Raw genomic sequence first — 21466 nt, 5'->3', positions numbered from 1 at the left:
TACACTTTCTAGCTTAATGGAGAAGGAAAGTGTTTAGAAGCTTAAGTAAATTTCCTCCAAGTCTGATCCCTGTCTATATCAAATATTTGGGCATATTGGCTCATAGAAATGCTTTCAGGGCTCTGAAGAATTTACCTTTTCCTTCTATGCAGATCTCCTTACACTCAGTGATTCTGATTTAGCTGTCTACAAGAGCTGTCTGCTATTTTCAGTGTTTAACTCTGTTCAAGTTCACAGTCACCCCAAGAAAAATATTGATGATTAGCAATAATACCTAAGGAAAAAAAAAGATTTTTCCTAAATTATAATTACTTTAATTCAATTCAAATGTACAGAGTAACATCTGACCCAAAATAAAATGTTGCTAACAGAATTCCAATTGGTGGCAATTACAATATCCCCTGATATATTATAGTTTTTTTATAGTATTGAAAATAACTAAAAATTATTATTTCACAGACTTGCAGCTCAAACAACTGGCCAGAAGTTTCATATCTACTGAACTGCTATGTCACCCAACAGCATGGGATTTGTGATTATGAGAAACAAATAGACCTCTAAAAGCTCAATGTCTTATAAAATTGATATCTGTTCAGGTTATAGGACAGCAATTTGTTCCTGTGGTAAACATTGCAACTTCTGAAGCTATCTGTTTATTACAGTAGATAGCATACATCACTATGAATTGAGAATTACACATGCTTCGTTTTTTAGTCCTTTTTTTGTTTGTGCATATTGTTCCCAAATGATCTAAAAGCCAGAAAAGTGGGTATCTTGCTTCATGATGGATGAGGTGATTTAAAGAACATTCTCACCCAGTCTTCACATACAAAGAGCAGTACAGATGAGAAACAGGCCATAGAACCAATGGATTATTTATATTCTGTCAGCTTTCTGAAAATGCAACATGCACAGATCTTAAAATGCTCCTGCTATTTGATGTTAAAACTGATTTTTTAAACTTAAATAAAAGTAAAAAACTAAACTTGTTAAGGATACGATCATCATTTTTAGTAAGAGTCTCTATTTTTACTGGGGCATTATGCTGAAATTTTTTGGATGGATTTCAATATAATAAAATTGGGGTTGTTTGAAATCCTGTAGAATAGTAATGACTGGTTTTAGGCCTTGATAAGGACCCATTTTCAAATGTGTATGACTTTAAATTTGAGAAACTGAATGGATTTATTCTCAGTGCTTGCAATCATGTATGGTTTCCTCAAAGTTGCTGTGCTTGTGTTGATTAACTTAGGCAAACATATTTAGACCTGAAACATTTCCTCCAATGCATTCACAAGAAAATAGAGAGAAATTGCACATAACAGTCCTTGCACTTTGTCTTGCATTTCTCAGAAGGTGATCACATACCCAGTAGCAGTACTTTTCCTACAATGATCATGGCACTTACAATTTCTCTCAAACACAGAACCCTTTTTAGAGATGGTAAGATGAATGCATATTAGCACAAACACTGGCCCTTTCACTTTTTATGTTCTTTTATAGCTGGCCTTTACCAAAGGAATACAGGGCTATAACTGGAAGATTCATTCAGGCTACTAAATCTAAGGTGTAACTTGAATTCATTCTTAAACACAACACAACTCAAAGCAAGACAATTCTATTCCCAGAACAGTTAACTTAGCAGAAGAAAATGTCAGACTTGATAGATTTGTTAACTTCAGTGACTGCATCAACATTTAATGACACAAAAAGTATTCACCAGTTAGAATAAAAAAATTCCCGAAAGATTGAAAGTAGGTTTAATGGAAAAGGACATAAGCTTTTTTTTTTTATTATTTATTCTTTCAAATATGTAATGATTCTGACAGTTTTGTATGGAAATTCTAGTACAACCTCCATGAGACATGGCCATGTGTTTATAATGTCAAGATCACTAGGATAGGGTATTTTCATTAAAATTTCTGAAGATTTCCAGCAGCTAGATAAGAAACAAATTCAAATTCACTTTAGTTTACACTTGCCACTGGCAAAGGCACCAATTTTTTATTAACTTCATGGCATCAAAACTTCAGGACAAAAGCCATCCATCACTTAGTGATGGACACTGTGATATCCTCTCATGTATCTACTAGACTAAGGAATATGAAACATTTTTCTTCAGAGGCTGTCTTTCCCCATATGCCATCCAACATCAATATATCTTTATGAGAAAAATATAAGGAAAAAAAAGCAAAAAGATTGGTCCTAATGTGATTAAATTATCTTCAAAAGCCTCATTCATTTTGTTTTTGGAGCATCCATGCACTGAAAGCAGAGCTTGTCATTTAGAGCTAGCACATCCTCCACTATTTGTGCCTCAAACTGCAGGTAGAAGAGGAGAAAAAAAATCAAAGAATAGAGAAGAAAGCAGAATAATAATAATAATAATAATAATAGCCAGTATAATTCTGGAAGTGATCCATCAATTTACTGTCTATAGAAGTGACATATCTTCAATATCTTCTGCTGGCTCAGGTCAGGCTGGACATGACCACACTGCTGCTCTCTTAGGATTACTGGAAGCCCAGAATTAGTAACAGCCCTATCCTGATAAATGCAGCCATTCTTTTGAAAATAGAAATTTTGCTTTTCTGACCTTTTAGCAAAATCTATAACACACAAAGTTGTCTGTACTAGGTGCTAGGGTTTTTTAAATGAAACTCTTGATCCAGCCTCATAACCATGAGATTTTTAAAAAATGATCCTTTTGCTCAGAAAATGAAGGTAAGGCTCTACAGCAAACCCTGATCCTACAGTATAGCAAGGCAAAGCATCACACTTCAGCCTAAAAGACATTTAAAATAAGAACTTAATTCATGGTTTTTTTCACTGAAACATCTTGCAGACTGAGGGACATGTCTCCATAATTAATTTCTCTGGTATTATGCGAGAGATTTCCACATAGAATTTAAATTTATTTCTGTACACAAAAGTCAGCCCAGATATGAAATATTTCTGGTTTCTGTAAAAAGCATTATTTTCTTTTCTTTAGTCTTTGCCATGAAAACCAAAGCATTGAGATTTCTGGTTTTTTACCCTTGAATTTACTTCAAAGGATTATTCAGAACCTTACATGAATGAATCTATTGGGGTACTTTTATTCATTCTTAAACACACTTGAGTGCAAATAAATTAATTCAGTCTTCAGGATAGTTAACTTTACAAGGAAATAGGTTATGCTTGATTTTTTAATTTTGGAAACTGAATCATAATGAATTAGTAAATAGAAATATAAAATGATACTATGTTAAAATAAAAACCTAATCTACTAAGCCCCCATTACACTTCTTTATAATGATGCTTCTTTTTCTGGATTTGATTTTTAAAATATTTTTTATTGCTTCTTGGAGTTTTCTTCTAGAAAAGCATTGCTTTGATATCACTACACTCCAGGTTTTTTCTTTTTGGGGGGGAATGAAATGACTAAAATAATAAAATACAGCAATAGCTGCTGCTGGAAATTTCCATGTGTGTTACTTGAAGGGCTTGTGTCCAATAATAATAAGTGTCAGTAATATACAAACAGGATGTAATCATGGTGATTTGATAATTCTGCAAGACTTCTGTCATTGGCTCTTTTGGGGGGATTCAGATTTCTTCTCATTTCTGTGAAGTAGTTCAATAATCTCAGTGAGCAAGGTTCTGTAGGGAGCACTAAAAGGTCACTACATAATAATGTTTTCTCAGTGAATCATTTAATGTATGAACAACATGCTTATAAATTATAAAATACTAATGCAGGCATTTAATACTATAAACCCTAGTCCCAATACTCTATATTTGTGCAATTAACTAAATAGATGTGAGGCTGATTTTTAATTTGAAGTCATGTATAGCATGATTTTTAAACCTTAAATCCCAAATGGACTGTAATCAGATTGACATCAACATCTAAATTTTTATTATGAACTAGGGGCAACAGTGATTTCAAATAATCTTCCCTATTCATAGAGACATAAATCCATGGCAGTCCCTACTTTTTTTTCTGCCATATAGCTAAAATTGTTTCTTGCCTTGTATAGCCTATATGTTTTCTACCTGTATGTAGATAATAATTGCATGAACATTTATTCAACAACCATTTTGCTGTTGGGATATGGTAGAATCCAAGCATGAGAGGCTGCATTTCACAGTGAACCTGGCTGCTCTCATGCTTTACCTGTGGAGACTTTCCAAAATCCAGTTCCTTGGGACAGAAGGGAAGTGGAGCAAGTCTCTCCTCATCATCCTACCAAAAATACATCAATTTCTCTGCCCATCTCTCAAGGCTGTCAAGGTTCTTCTGAAGCTGTGCCCAGCACTCTGGGTTATCAGCCACTCCTCCCAACTTTGTGTTCCCTGAGCCTGCTGAGGAAACATCCAAATCATTGATGGATAAACTAAACAACACTTGGTTTGTTCCTTTGATACTGGTCCTGCTTTTTACATCTTCTCACTTTTATACCTCTACTGAAAATCTCATATAACTAAGTAGTTTGTTATGCTGGAAGAATAAGGTTGGATGTGTTTGTTCATCTGTTTGACAGTGATTTGGCATAGATTGGACTGCCTTTAGAATGAAAAGTTTAACTACTGTTCTTCTCTCCCTTAAGTCTTAAGTAAGAGTCCTCACTCTGCTTGCTTATTGTTAGTAAAGGCACATGTGTGTGAGGTTTATGTCCCAGAAGAAAGGGGAAATTGCTCTTCCTCAGAAGCAGCTGAGCAGGGTCAATAAAAGCAAGCACCAGCCAAGAAGATCAGGCACAGAAGGCATCAAGAAGAGAGCTTACAGCTACAGCAGGAACTGTGATGGCTGAGAAGAACAGAAAACACATCAGGCCCAAGAAATGAGAAGAGGACCACAGGAGACCATCAAAGCATGGAACTGACAGAAATCAATTCTGGAAGAAAAAAGGTGCCTTAGAAATACAGAAAATGCAGGGAGAATCTGGTTTGTTTTTGTTGCTGTATTTCTTACATGGTTTTCTTCACTGAGCTTCCTGTAAGAAGGTTGATTGATCTGTTTTAAAGCTCTGACCAGATCGACATCCTTCCACACCAAACTGACAGGAAGCAAGCTTCTTAATAAAATATATATAACACTACTGTAAAGAACTGTCAGAGTCCTATTCCAGACACTGGAATTTATAAACAAAAACACTTGGACTTTCCTAAAATATTAATTCAAGTCTATCAGGAAGTGGCTATAATTCAAAAAAATTCTACTGTTGCCTATCTATAGTTTCAACTGACACACACATAACTTCAATAAAAGATTTAAAAGGACTTTTTTACCTGTTACCAAAATAATTAGCTTCTGATGCATGAACTGCACAGTTTTACAAAACACAAATGAAAATCGTTGGTCAGATCTTTAGGGGAAGCCCTTCTGCTATTAGTTCAAAAAAATACATTAATGTGCTAAAGTTCTGTGCTCATACATGGAAACAGCTAAAGTGGTTCTCTGAGGAGCTCAAGCTGTCTAAAAATTTTGAAGAAATCTTTTCACCTACAAAGCTAAATACCAATCTTTTTAAAACTGAAGTAAGAAATCTAGGCAGTTTTAGATGAGGTGTGAAAGATAGTTCCCCCCTACACCTTTTTTTAAGAATCCAGTCACCTGTATAATATTTTACAAAGATATTTTTTTAAAAATGAGATGATTACTCCCTAATAGAAAAAAGTAAAGAAATGTGAGCCTACCATTCAGTGCTGTTTGAAGCTCAGGCTTCCTTACCACTCATTCTTCTTCAGAATAAACTTTGAGTCAGGTTTCGTACCACAATATAAGTACCTGGTGTCTTTGACATACAGTAATTATGCAGAACTTCTACTTTTTGGCATCCTTTAAACATAGAAATACTTTTTATTAATATTCATTGGGATAGTTATCCCACATTTCTTGGGGTTTCTTATTTTTAGTTTCATAAGTAGTAGTGTTGACTTCTGGTTTGCTAAATTTTGTTAAATAATGAATTATGTTGGCACACAGAAAGCTTCTGCCTAAAAAAAGATGAAGAACTGAGCAGTAAGGTTCAGAGGGAGTACTGGAAATGTTTTTACTGAATATTTAAAAGGATACTATCTTTAGCTGTCTATATATAGCTTTTCAGCTTGCTTAAAAGCTTTTTTTTTTCCTGTAACATTCTTGCTAACATTTAAACAATGATAGAAAGTAGTATAAGAGAAAAAAATAGGCATTCAAAAAGGAAAGGAGATTCACAGCTAAGATATTATATGCATAATGTATGAGATTAAGATCATAATGGTGGTATAGTTTTCCAGATTTGTTTTATTTTCACACAGCAGAAGGGTTCATATTTTTACACTAGAGGTATTGAACTTAATTTGAAAAATTGTGTTTGCTTTCTCCAAGTGCTCTGTTAGGGTATTTCTGAGTCATAACAAAAATCAATGGGTACAAATAATTCAGATGAGATATCATAACACAGCTTTTAAATGCACCCACACTGAAATTACTATAATGCAAAATCCAATACTTTTGACAGCAAGTGTAGGTTTCAGCAGCTTTGTATTATTGTGCTGGACAGTCTTGTGCAACATGTTAAATAAGAACTCTGAGTGATAAGTTCTGAAGACATATGTAGGTACTGAAAGTCAACACTATTTATATATTTCTTTCATATTAGCTAGAGCCATAGACTCATAGTTTTTTTACTATTATTCTCTGATAAACAAGCAGTTTAGTCTTAAGCAACAAACAAAATGCTTTCTGAGAAGTTCTACACCACTCTTCATGAAAGTAAAACCCAGAGAAAAGGCAAATAACTAAAACAAGATGGAGAGGAATAACAATTCAATAATGCACTTATTTGCTCACTTACACTACTTCAGCTTGTCAGTGAAGTTAGCTGAATCATTCTTTTAGCCATTCTTTTTTTCTTTTGAAAAGCCTACTTCTAAGGATTCAATGGTTTGGCAAATTCATCTGTATGTAAGGGAGCTCTCAATAAAGAACTTCATTTAATGCTGTTACATAAAAGGCACAAATCCAAACTCCATTTTATTTCTAATAAGCATTAAATGCAAAAATCATGTATTTTTTAATTGAATAATCAAGAGGATATTGAAAAATTTTGAACTTCTACTACAGTAGTTGCTAAAGAGAAGAAAAATCCATTAAATAAACCTCACTTATTTAAATTACAGTGTGGAAATACCTGAAATCTTCCATGATGTTAAAGGGTGATCATACCTCACTATTTGTTTGACTAGTTTTCCCTGAAATACTTACTACTTGAAATTTTTTTTCTGTTCTGTATGAAAAATCCCATCATGCAGGAAAAAAAGGGGGGTAAAAAAAACCAAAACAAAAAAACAAGCAATAAATGAGATCTCCTTATTATGACTTCCAGAGATCTGGTCAAACCAGAGCCAACTTCTGTGATAGTTTCATCATTCAGACCCACAGCAAAAAACAGATAATTCAGTTAAAATTTAAGTGGAGATGTGTTTATTACCAATTAGTGTAATAGTGCATCCAGTTGCAGAAGAACCAGGTGATGTACAGGAGCATCAGTACTTCTCATATCATTGCATACTATACAGGTATTGGTATGAATTTAGGATAGCTTAGTCTTTTTTCCTGCAGTGAAGTCTCTGTCTAATTTAGGCTGTCTAGAAGAAATACTGAAAAACAATTTCATATCTTTATTTGTCTGAAGAATTACAGGAATAATGCCTTAAGACTGTTTTTTAAAGTTCTGTAAAATCTGTAGTCAGCTTGCTCCTGTTGTTTAGTCTATTTGACAGTTCCTTTTGTAATGAAGAAACTAAATTGCACAAAGATAAGGATCCTGGGGAGCATTAGAATAAATGAAAATAATTTATGGTCGTTCAAATGTCACAAGTGTTAAACTTTATCTTGAATTCTTTATAGACTGTTGCTACTAGCAATGAGGATAACATTAGAAAACTGAGAATTTTATTCATTCACATTTAGTTCTATGAGAGGACTAGAAGTCAGATCTTTAGGGTGAAAAAAGACCCAAAAACAAAAAACCAAAACCAAGGGGATTTGGTGCAGATAAAGTGTATGTTTCCTGCAACTTTTCTGATACAAATTAAAATACAGATTTTACTTAAGGTAGTGCAACATCTTCATTCTTTCTTCTCTAATACAAAATTTCAACTGTAGGTTTAATCAACAATGTATTTTAAAGTACACATCTAATATAAGCAAAAAAACCATAGTTTCCTAGTCAATCATATTTTCAGGAGCAAAAAAATTATGATTAAGAAATCAGGGCAATAATGAATAAACTGTCTTCTTCCTCAATTTCTTGTATATTTCTTATATTAATTTTTAATATATATTTCTATTATTTTCATAAACAAACCCTACTAATACTGGAATTAAAGTGGCCCTTTTTCTGGTGAATTCCCCTGATACCTGATACCATTTCACTTGCTCCACTCTGGTGTGGGACCATTCAACTTGAATTCTGTAGTACAATAGAGGAAATGAAGAACTGAAGGGAAGGGAGGAAGAACTGAAGTCACTTGGGTCTGTGATAGTGGCATGGTGGACTAAACTCAAAAAATCATTAAACTGATAAGGTGGGAATGAGCATGATAATCATCTGTGTCTTCTAAGAAACTTGGGGCAATGAAGAGAGGAAAAGAGGGGAAAACATGGAGGAAAAAGGCTTCTGTCAGAAAAAAAGAGACTTTGGGTCATAAGTCAGTAAGGAGAGAAAAAACATGGTGATGGAATAAACATAAAAAGGAGGAAAAGGAAAAGTAGAGAACTAGAGAATGGATTGAGGAGGAGAGTGTAAACACAAATGTTTAACTATATATAAGTGATTTTTTTTCTATAATGCTATCTTCCACTTTCTTGGCAGGTGTTACCACTGCTGATTTTAAGAGAAAGAACTGGGAAGACTATTTTATGAACTCATTTTATTAGCTTTGCTGTCTACTATCTACATTGGCTGAATGACCAGCTATACTGTTACTAGTCATAGCAGAAAAAAAAAAAGAAATTTATTATTTTGTCCTCTTGAGAATTCTTAAACATCTTTTTCATCCCATGAATAATTCTGGACAAATTCAGCCACAAAATCTTCTTACATAAAAGTATGATTTTCAAAGAGATTCAGGGAAGTGATTTTGTGTTTGCAATGTTTTATGCAGTATGGAAGCCTTTCCTGTCAGGCTCTCCTGTCAGTTATGTGCTTGCAACTTCACTCTCCTGTTTCTCCAGCTTGTTTTCTCAAAATACATATTAGACTTTGGAAGGGAATAGACTGCATCTTCACACTGTCTAGTCCTGACAGATCTGTGAGATTTTGTACAGACACAAAATGTAATTATATTTCATAAGCATCCATCTCTGCCTGTTCCTACATTTGAACTGTATTATTAGTCTTATTTATCTGAGCTCTGATATTGCTGTGAACAGTATAATTTTTGTCTTTCCATATATTTTTCAGTCTTTGGTGCAAATGCAGTTGAAGGGGTGAGAAGCACTCTCAGTTTGGTTCTGCTGTGATGCAGTTCAGTGATGCTCTGACATCAGCAGCATTGTTATTCTAATCGGTTTCAGACAGCTTGCTGAACCTCAGTGTTCTGTAACATCTAGGCAATGCCTTGTTGGAGAACAGGCTGTCCACAGGATTTTTTTTCCTCCCAAATGAATCACAGAAATTAGAGATAGAAAAGATCAAGTCAGAAATGGCAATATAATTCCCTGCTGTAAAAGTGGATAAGTTATTCAGGCAAATCTATTTGATCTCTGGAATATTGTCATCATGATAGAAGAAGCTGATGTTCAAAGGGGATAGAAGATCTGATCTTGAAAACACACCCACCCACCCAGTGAACTGTAGAAAGAACAGGCCAGGCAGACACCAGAGCCAAAACCAGGGTCACAGAACTTGAGACATTCACCAGCATGTGTGCCTGCCCTGGTTCCTAACCTTCACCTGTAAGACTGCAGGATTTGTTGATTCATGTCAGCATCACTACAAGTCTTCTGGATATTTTATGTTATGTCTTAGTTCACTCTTGGCTGGGCAACAAGAGTCACTTTTATTTTTATGTTTTAAAACTTTAAAATCCTATGGCAGTGCCAGTTTAATACAATCTTGTTACCAAGGAAAATAGATATTAAATAAAATAAAATAATCAAATGATAAAATTTTAGACATTTCTGTAAAAGAACAGAAGTCTTGTTCAATTTGCTGCTGCTTCTAAAGCAAAATATCTTGGACATGAACCCACCATGTAGAATCTCAAAGCAAAATATTTTATGCCCCTGCATAATGTAGCAGAAAGATAAGTGTATCCTGAGGTGCACTGTAGCTCTGAGAGCTATTTAAAGTGCTTTTTAAAATGGCATTTCTTAAAAGTTGTTTAAAAATACCCTGACCACTTTTAGATTTTTTTAAGTTCAGTTTCACGAGAGATCTTCAGCTCCTGTTCAGTGCTGGTTTAGGTGCCTAGATAGGCACTGGCTGTCCAGGCCTTTTCCTTACTGCTGCTTTCCTCAGGTGCTTTATGTTCCATGTCATGTAAGTTCATCCAGTAGATAGTGCTGCCCTTCTTGCCATAGCCAGAAGTACCTCAGTCTTATCAGGACTGAGGTATTCAATACCCCATGCACCTCCCAAATCTGCCACACAGCACAAACTAGGTATGCCTCTCTTGTGAGAGGTCCAATATAAGAGATATTTTCAAAGCAGCCCTGGCATGTCATACAAAACTGCCAGAGGCAAGGAACATCCCCAAGTCTGTAGCACTCATCCAGCATATGGATTCAGTTCCCTTCTGTGCCTGACAGTGAACTCACATCACTTCCCTCTCATCACTGAACCACCAAAAATAGCAGCAGCAAATATTTTTAGACTGTAAGAAGGAGAGCAGGAGCTTTCTCACTCACATGGGTGCCATGGGGCTGCAGAAAAGGATGGTAGGTGATAAAACCACAGAAAATTGTGTGGCATATCTGTAAATCTCATCTGCATACTCTTTGGCTACAGTCAACTTGGACCAGATAAGCAACCATTCCTTTGGTCTGAATACTGCATCGTTTGTCACTGCCATTTTCTGCCAATTATTCTTTCATGTGTCTAATTTTCTTGGCCAGAAGATGGCATAGGCATTTCAAATTTAATTGTGCTGCAGTTTCACTGGAAGATTCTGTGTGATAATTAATCTAAATACAGTATAGCATTTTCTTTTCTGAATGCACCAGTAATCTTTCATTTATGCTGTGCTGATTATGTAAATTTTTCTTCAACTTTGGCACAGTGAAACAAAACATTACAACATGGATTCTGATAGCTCTTTAGCAAATCTATTCTTTGACATCTCTCATATACTGTTATATAGTTCTTCAGCTATCCAGACCTAGAAGACTCAGGATCCTGAATTTCTATTGACTGGAGTTAGGTCATTTCAGTACCTGAACTTACCTGACACTGAGAATTTCTGCTCTAGTAAGATTGTAAATTAATTTAAACCTCAAATATTTAATACTCTCCTCAGTAATAACAAGTTACCTTCCTATCACCATTACTTCTGTAGGCAGTGGCAATGTCTTTAAGTGCCCTGTTGGTTTCATTAGCATTCCAACTGGATGACAGCAGGTCTGAAAGTCCCTTCTGTGATGTGACAGAAGTGTACATTTGAATGAGGTTTTATGAAAATGGCAAAATAACACAAAGTCTTTTCTCAGCTCCAAAGGAAAGACAGAGGTTTATTTACATAGGTTTAAGGCCACAGGGTTGACTATGGGCTTTAAACCTCTCACATTTCCCTGTATCACCCCCTGCAGCATCAGGGTTAACTTGGTTATGAGCAGCAAAACCCACAGGCCCATCAGGCTATTCAAATTTAATGTGCACGTGGACTTCTCCATTCAGGACAGGTTTATAAATAGTGTCTTTAGTTTAAAAATAGACTTTTCAGATCTAGGGGAGTTGATATTATGATCTGTAAAGTGAATGAAGCTCCCAGGAGTAACTTGGGGCTTATGTAATATTTATTCCTACATTTTTGCTCAGCTGTTTTGTGCCATTTTGATGCTGAGCTGCAAGGACTGTTAGTTTCTTAGACACTTCAAATCTTTCTTCAGTGGAGCTAGGACTGCACACTTGTTTGTCTAGGTAACCTTACTTGACTTTGGGGTTTTTCCTAAGAAGCCATGGCCATTGTCTCTGCTTACAACTATTTTAATTTATTTAGCAATTTTTTTGTGCATGATCTCTGTGAAAACCCAAGCTGTGCTGCCAAGTACAACAACTTTCCAGAAATAATTTAATGCTAGAAAAGTTATGAACTGATATTTTTCTTGAAGCATTCTGACTGGCTGATCTCCCAGGCAGAAGAAACGCTGAGTAGAGCTAAGATCTGTTTCTGGATACATGTACAAGAAAATTTTATTAAATTTGTATTAGCTACTCACAAAAACAGCTTTCACTCCTTGATTTTGCAGTTGTTTATGTTGTTTTGCCTTTTTTTTTAAAGTGAAATATTAGTACTACTGGAACAATATTCAGGGCAAAAATTTTCATGGAATATGAAACAAATCTAGCTTTAATATTTGTCGTTGGGACACCATTTTGTGCATGGAAACATCATTAAATTAGCAGGGGCCTGGCACAATGCCTCTCTAAGGAAGAAGGTAATCTCTCTGATGCTGTACCCTATTATGAGGTATCACCTTTAAAGTTTCTGAGGCTGAAAGTGTTCACTGCTGAGCACCTATCATTGTCTTGTTTTCAGCTAGGAGCATAAACTCTCAAATTAACACCCTGAGCAAAGGCTGGATTAATCAGAAAGATTTCATAAAGCCAAAAAAAATCTGTGAGATATCCTTGAAAAAAATTGGTAGAAGTATTAGAATGATCAGAAACCAGTGCCTAAAAATATAAATAAAATAAAATGTAGATAAAAATGTAAATAAATATGTAAATTTTTTGTGCCATTAGATGTGTAAAAGTTATGTACATAGCAAACTTGTCAGTATTTAAATGCAGTTTAATGTCTACAAAGCATGAACAAAATATAGGAAAGCATCCAATTAATTAAGGCTAGTTATGAAAAAAATGGAAATCACTTAACATATCTGGCAATGTCCTTCAAGTAGTGAAAATACAGTAGATGAGAATGACATGAATCTGAGCATTAGAAACTAAGTTTGATCTAAAAATTAGCACTATCCTCTTCCCTTAAAGACATGCTTAGCAAGTGAACATTGGAGGTCTGAGACAATGGCCACTGAAACACAATCCTTGTATGTGACTGTTGCAGGTGCTGAGTTTAGTCTTACCTAAAAAGATAAAGCAAATAAAGTTGGCATAAAGGCTAAAACCCTCACCTAAAATTGGTCTATCCTGAAGCACTAATGGAAATGTGTTTAAATTCAGCTACATGATGAAAACATGATGGCTTGTGCAAAGAATTTGTTGTAAGAAGCCAAAGCATTTCCTGATCCAGGAAAAACTTTGCAAAAGGTGAATAGAATAGTGACTTGGCAACCAATATTAAAAGGTATAGAAATGACTTGTGAAAAAAAGGAGAAAAAGAAGCCTTACTGATGTTGCCAGCAATATGAGATCTCTAAAATTTTCTCAGATTTTCTGAGTACCAAATATTCTATCTGGAATCCCCTTAATGCTTTAAAGTACTGTTGTTTTTTTCCATACATAAGCTGTTTCCCTTTTTTATGATAGGTTATTTTTCCTAGATGAAGTATTTTAGAAAAGTAAAAGTACTTTGCAGTGCTGGCACTTGAGGAAAGAGCTCTGTTGACCACATCACCTTCAATTCTCCTGAAATTACCAGAAGAATTACCAGAAGAATTAGTCATTTTTGACCTGTGTTCAGCCCTTCATTCTAACTCTATGGCAGGCATTCAGCACCACCTAGTCTATGCAACTTTAATCTTTTTTCCATTAATATTCTGCACATATTTAGGTTGCTAGAAATTTCTGTAAACTTTCTACTTATCATTCAGGACATACTTAGCACTCAGTCTAGGGAATAACTACCCACACAGTGATTTGTGTATCTTCTGCAAGTGCAAGTTGCACTGATACAGCTCCATCATGTAGCTCTTATTGAGGCTCTCATATTCATTTTGACACCTTGGCAATCCCATAAACATTTTTTCTTATAATCTGTCAGGGTCACAATTTTTATACTCAGTTAATGTTGTATTGTGCTCTTGGAAAAGTCCAATTGTCTAGGAAAACACTGGTTTGTTTTCTGCTGCATTAATGCAGTTTTATATTCAGCAGATAGATCTGATGTTGCTAAGTGTTTGCTGAGCAGAAAGACTTCTTTTGGTGAAAATATTTAGTGGAACATTGCTTTAGACAGCATCTAAAAACATAACCTGCTCAAGCTGGTTACCAGTAGATTATCTTTCTTCCCACATACATCCACTGCACAACATTTACTTAAATTTATTAATTTATTATTTATTATTTATTAAAGTCAAGGAATTCAACCTCTGCCTTCTCAGTTCAGCCAACTGGTGTTAATGCATAATAATGTATTCTTTAGGTACACAAATCACATTTTTTTCACAGCAACATGGTCTTACTCTCTGAAGAGAATGAATATTTTTTCTTCAAGAAAGAGTATTTCAAGATTTTGATTTTGTGGCCTTTTTGAAGGGTTCAATATAGAATTTCATGCTTCATTTATAGCATTCTGTTCAAACCTAAATCTGAAGATAAACCTTTTCTATATACATTTTTGTGATACTCACCTTTAAAATACCAAATATTCTACAAACATAAGAGTTTAGTTTCACAATATGCTGTTATAATATGGTAATTTCATAAATTAACAATATTTTTCAGTGATTGCAGTATCTAAAGTTAGGATCATGTTTTTAAATAGTTTATTATGTTACATAGGAAAGCTCAGCTTCATTTCAGATCCAGCTTCAGGGTCTGAAACAGTGAACCTCAGAATATGCAAACATCATAATAATGCTACATTTTTTTACTTGAAATTTCTGTCTTAGCAAAAAAAACTTCCCATGCCATGAGGAAAATGTATCTGAACTCAAGTTTGAAAATAACCCTTCCTGAAAGCCAAATTCAGAGTCCTGACTGCAAACAGGTGTCTGGTTTCCAAGCAGTTTCCACCCCTAACACTTTATTCATTCAGCTGACATGCTAACCATGAGCTGGCAGCCTGGGACTTGGTTTCCAAACTCATGATTTAATTTTTGGGTTTTTTTAAAGACAGGCTACTAGGATATCCTGTTAGCCTCCTGCTAGCCTCCAATTTTCACATGAAACAGCTTGAGTTTCCAGGATCTTGTCTGTCATTCTACAACAGCTAGTTGAAAAAAGCTGGAACAACCATGGTGCATGATTTTATAGAAGCCTGAAATTTGGTTCATTCAGAGACAGAGTGCACACTCTTCCTAGACTTATTTGTTTCAAAAGCTAAAACTATTCAGAGAAATGTATACCATCTTTCACTTTTCAATAAAACACCTTTTAAAGGGAAAAAAACTCCTTTCAATTTTGTCCTTATTATTTGGCTAAAGTGGGTAAATAACAACAGTATTATCAGTAATATTGGTGAGCAGCAGTAGAAGTTTTAGTGGATGGCAGAGAAAGAAGTTAAGCAGAAAGTTAATAAGCAAATATAAATAGAATTCTTCCAAATATTACATTTTAATAAGTGTCTGGATTTTATATGTTATCCTTTCACCAATCCTGCAATATTCTGGACAGGTGGGAAAAAGCCTGCCAACAGCACCTTTTCATTTACTTTCCACTTCTTGATTCCTCAGATAAACAAAGAGCTCTAAGTTCCATGCAGTCTCTTGTTCTTGTATCAGTTGCCACTACGTCAAGGATAAATTCTGAAAGCAGTGCTTTTTTCCTGTGTCATCTTCTGCTTAAAGAAGCTCTGATGTTTGTGCTGAAATGATCTGGAATTCTGCCAAAGGCTTCAGGATAAGCATATTTCAGTCTGGCAGTGAATCCCCAGTCAAAGACAAAACAGCTACAGACACTATCACAGGAAAGTTATTTATAAATCCAGATACTAAATCAAGGAAAAGTAGTGCAGCAGTCTTTTAATGGAGGCCATTTGTTCCAGGTGCCATTAGTATAAATATCAAACGTGGTACTTTGTGCTTGTATCAGAATTTAAATACAGCAGTGTAGGTAGCATCTGAAGAAAGATAATTTCTATGTTTTGCTCTAGCGTTATTTGCAGATTGAACATTTCTAACTGGACATTTAAAGCCTGAGGTTGGTAAGGGGCTGTGCATTTGAAGATATTTGAAATAATAAGTAAAAAAAAAAGTAGTTTTGAGAATTTTAACAGCTAAAATGCCTTATTGGTCCATAGTTACTTTCACCTTTCCTAGTACTCTGCTATTTACTGTTTCTATTTTGTAGAAAGTAAATGCATAAAAGTAAAGTAAAATGTAAAAGTAAAATAAAATCTCAAAATAAATGCATAAAACAGTTCACCAAGCCCGCCTTGGGTTAGCACTGAAGTTCTACATCACCTAAAACTAACAATATATTTTATTACAGGTTGCAGTAGAAGCTTGTATTTAGTCTTCCATGAATAATCTCAGAACTACAAGGTTGAATATCAAATGCCTGTGTATACATGCACGTTTATATACCTACAAACATGCATGTATAGATAACATTGATAGCTTTCTGTACTTATGGACATGAACAACTAGAGCTTTACCTGTAATAGTTATTAAAGAAATGAATAAAAGTGACATCAATGTTTCTTGTGAGCTTCTTCTTAGAAATTAGAATGATTGGGAGGCATTCAGATGGGTTATCATTTAAGCAACTAAAAAAGAAAATATAATCTATTCTCAAAAAATGGATTCAAAACATGATGGATTATATTGTCTTTGAAGAATATAATCTCCCTTTTTTAAAAAATGAATCAGCAGAATGTTTCGTTGCTTAATTTTCCAGTTTGGAGGCAGGAAAAATGGGGCATCAGTACTGTTTGAGAACTGTCTAGGCCACTGCCCACAATCTCTTTTTTCATTGAAGAGCATGTCTGTAGGAAAGACAACTGGGTTTGTGTTCAATTAGACTCTTAGAAGTTAAGATTATTTAAGTACTTGCCAGCAGATTCAAAGAGAATAATGTAAAAGTCATAATAAAATCATAGAAGCCTGAAATATAAAGGGGAGAAAAGAGATTTTAATTTCAGGACTGGAAAAGTTAAGGGCTCGTTAATATAACAAAAGACAGATAAATAAAAAGGTAAATGTGAGTTTGGAAATTTATTAGTATTATTAATTTTGCTGATTTTTCAAGAGAGATTATTTAAAACAAAAGCAAGCCCTAAAGTTATGAATATTTTAATTTGATATGAATTCTGTGCAATGGAAAGAATCCAAATAAATGGCATGATAAAAATAATAGGTCATGGTAGATAAGCCTAAAGACAGTTTTCTTTCAAGACATACATCTTTAAGTTAAGCTACCTTTTTAAACTAAAAATGAGTGTCTTATTTCTGATATATGACAATGAATTTTGAGCTAGAAAATAGAAACTAATTACATTTAAAGTACTCCACTGAGACTTCTCATTAACATAAAGAGAGCAGAATTGACAGAAAAGAGCAAAAGAAAAACTAATATTCGCCTTTTTATATTTACTTTGCAGGAAATGTGTTTGTTGTAAGCCTGGCAGTTGCAGACTTGATAGTAGCTATCTACCCTTACCCACTGGTCCTCACATCTGTGTTTCACAACGGATGGAAACTGGGGTACCTACACTGCCAGATCAGTGGCTTCTTGATGGGCCTGAGTGTGATTGGATCGATCTTCAACATCACAGGCATCGCCATCAATCGCTACTGCTACATCTGCCACAGCCTCAAGTACGACAAGCTGTACAGCGACAGGAATTCTCTCTGCTACGTCGCCCTCATATGGCTCCTGACTGTCGTGGCCATCGTGCCCAACCTGTTTGTGGGCTCGCTGCAGTACGACCCCAGGATTTACTCGTGCACCTTTGCACAGTCTGTGAGCTCAGCATACACCATAGCCGTGGTGTTTTTCCACTTCCTGCTCCCCATAGCCGTAGTCACCTTCTGCTACCTGCGAATATGGATCCTCGTCATTCAGGTAAGGAGGAGGGTTAAACCAGATAACAAGCCTAGGCTGAAACCACACGACTTCAGAAACTTTGTGACCATGTTTGTGGTGTTTGTACTGTTTGCAGTCTGCTGGGCTCCCTTGAACTTTATAGGCCTTGCAGTGGCTGTCAACCCAAAAACTGTAATCCCTAGGATTCCAGAGTGGTTGTTTGTGTCTAGTTATTACATGGCATATTTCAACAGCTGCCTTAATGCTATAGTATATGGACTCCTGAACCAGAACTTCAGAAGAGAATACAAGAGAATTATTGTCACGTTTTGTACGGCAAAAGTTTTTTTCCAGGATAGTTCTAATGAAGCAGGAGACAGAATGAGAAGCAAACCTTCGCCACTGATTACAAACAACAATCAAGTGAAAGTGGACTCTGTCTGAAAATGGGAATCTTACTATTATCACTCAACAGCATCCAAAAAAAAGTGTCCATTTTATTAGATCTCCTGTTAAATATTATAGTGAAATATATGCTTTACACTGAAAGCACTTTGATAAAATTCCTTGCATGGTGTTTGGAAGCTTGTTACAGAGCCTTCACATACTGATCCTATTGTACAATGGTATATCCCTTGTATGATGACATAATAATATCCTTGAGGAAGTAAAAGGTTATGAATGGCTACGTTTTTTCTAGAAAGAGATTGAATCAGAAAAATCCATAATGAGTGGTTCAGTAAAACAAATCATAAAACTATTCCTGCCACATTCCATGTGCTTTTTCTGTCCATGTTACGGTCCTGATTCTAAAATCTTTGAAAATTTCTTTTAAAAAATGTAATCAGACATTTATGTAATATATTACAAGATGTGAAGTGAAAAATCAAGGTAATTGAAAGTTCATTGGGATATTTGAAAAGTACCTCCTCTATCTATATTTCTTTGCTACTAACGTGGACACGAATATATATTTTTTGAATATTAAACCTCTCAAGCCCTCCTAGGAATGACATTCTCAATTGACTTCCCAATTTTAAAATAGCTTTTAGGAGGAGAAACATGCCTGAATGATTATCTTCAAAGCTCCAAGGGCAGGAGGATAAACAACAAGGAAGGAAAAGAACCATGATTCATCAGCTCAAGCTGTTTCAGCATGAAATAGAGGTGTAGGAAGGTTGGGAAGAGAAATCTAATGACCATTATTTCTGAAGAGATGGTAACTCATGAAATCAGAAAGTGCCCCAGAGGAGTTTCTGGGGAAACACCCTCTAGAGGCATAAGTGAGGAAAAACTGTTCTCTCTTGCTTGTGTACAAGACAGAAGTTCTAAATCTTTGTGAGAAGAAGATTAATGCATTTAATAGGAGTGATGGCTGAGTATGACAGTTTCCCCTGGTTAGTGGAATCTTAAACCCATGAAATGCTGGGAAATGAGACCTATACAGGAGGAGTATTTAACATCCTTCCGAAACTGATGTCCTGAGAATAACTTGAGGCTAGCAGTTGTTTTTTAATTTGCCGCAGATAAAACTTCTCAAATTAATAATTAGGTGTTTACCAGTATTATGAACATAGTGTAATAATCTAGAAGAATTAGACACCTTTAAATAACAGAAAAGATACTACTTTTAACAAAGTGGTACAAAGAGGAGCATGTGATTCTCAGGACTTTCCACAGACAGCAGGGAACTCATGAGTAAGGGGAAGTATAGTGTGAAGTGAGGAAGAATAGCAAGACAGGCAGTCTCTGGCAACAATGAATCTCTCTTTATAATGAAGTCCTCTGGCAGAGAAAAGTAATTCACAACAATAGGATTCACCTTCAAATTGACCTTAAAAAGAAAGAGCATTTAGTTCTGGAAAGAAGCTCCAACTCTCATACCTTTTATGCTTAATTGTTTATACCTTCGGTAACGTTCAAGTACACTTGAGCTTTTCCAAGCCAATTCCAACAATGTCAGTGGGACTAAGAGCTTCTCAGTAGCCATCAGACTTTTGTTAACCTGTGTTAAAATGTGACTTTTACAGTTATTTTAAGATATTATTTACTGTACTGGAGATTTTCTTGAGGTTATATGTCTTTGAAAACAACTGTCATTCTCTCGTAGAACTCCTTAAACTGCATATAAACCCAACAGCATTCCCTCTTCCTTGGATCATAGATTAGTGTACCCTTGGTTTACTAATGGACTGAAGGGAATGGATTCATATTTACTTGAAAGCCCCACTGACACTTCATCATCTGACCAGTTTCTTACCTTACAAACAGGTGCCTCATGTCAAGTTATCAACAGAGCTAAATGAACAGCATTACAAAACCTTGGCTATAAACTAGCAAGTCAATGCATTGCTGAGGTGCTTGACTCATCTTTGTTTACATTTTCCAGTCAGAACCACTGTGTAAATAACCAGCTCTCTTCTATTGTGGTATCATCATATGATATGATGCAACATGATTTACAGCATAAAGTATATCACAGCTTTCTTCACTGTGATTTCATCCTTGGAGGATGTTTAGCTCTGTAATTTTATTGCTTTGTGTGTAGTGATTTTAGAATAGCAAGGGAGGCATGACCACCTTACAAGCAAATGGGTTTTTCATGCGAGAAAAATACTATTTAAATTCTTACAAAACTTGCCTTATTTAAAGCATATTTTCAATGAAAATAATGTCTTATATATCTATGAAAGTAGCATAAAGACAGTTAAAGTAGCTTAATCATTAGTAAATTTAGAATTCTCAAAGACCTTTCATTTTCCATTTCCTACAGAAAATGTACATCTGTATCATATCTATATATTTATGAGCTGGATCAAGATACTGTATCCAATATGTGGGTTATCTGAGGAATTAGAGTCCCCTGTAATTCGCAAGTGCTAAAATATATTTTTGATGACAATGAAAATGGTTTGCTATATGCAACAGAACATTATACCAAAGGTATATATTTTATTGAATAGGCCTGTAATAAAAATGGAGAGCATTTTTCAGATCTGTATTTTGAAATATTTGTATTAAATCTAAATCACAGAAATGTGCATGTTGGTGATGTTATGAGCTGCTAAATATAGCAATAATTTTAAGAAATCTATCTCTTGTTTTTCTTTGGGGGGGAGAGTTGATAATTTTGTTTAAATTACTATGGATGAAAACTTTGGATAATATCTGCTGCCCTCGTGAGATTACCTTTGCATTTACTGCCATTCTGAAGTATGTTTTAGATAAGGATTGCAAAATTACTCATTGCAAAAGTAGAAGAATAATGAATGATGCTCAACTCTGCAGTAATGGTTACTTTTAATGCAAGTCTTTTCTTCAAAAGAGTCAAAGTGATTCATGCAAGACAATCAGCAGCCTTGTCAGCTGCTCACTGACAATGAGCATGACAATGTAAGTCAGCA

General features: G+C 35.0%; 1 protein-coding gene across 1 annotated transcript in view; it reads left to right on the top strand.

Moving 5' to 3' along the window:
* MTNR1A (melatonin receptor 1A) overlaps positions 1–18506 on the top strand; it is a 49198-nt gene extending 30692 nt beyond the window's left edge. The window contains exon 2 of the mRNA XM_056489784.1: positions 17638–18506. Within this exon, the coding sequence (XP_056345759.1) occupies positions 17638–18506 (869 nt within the window). The remainder of the gene's footprint in view (positions 1–17637) is intronic.
* The last annotated feature ends 2960 nt before the right edge of the window (positions 18507–21466 follow it).

This window comes from Oenanthe melanoleuca, chromosome 4 (genome assembly GCF_029582105.1).
Source record: "Oenanthe melanoleuca isolate GR-GAL-2019-014 chromosome 4, OMel1.0, whole genome shotgun sequence".
Classification (NCBI taxonomy): Eukaryota; Metazoa; Chordata; class Aves; order Passeriformes; family Muscicapidae; genus Oenanthe; species Oenanthe melanoleuca.
The sequence above is the reverse complement of the archived record's forward strand: the minus strand, read 5'-3'. Positions and strand labels throughout refer to the sequence as shown.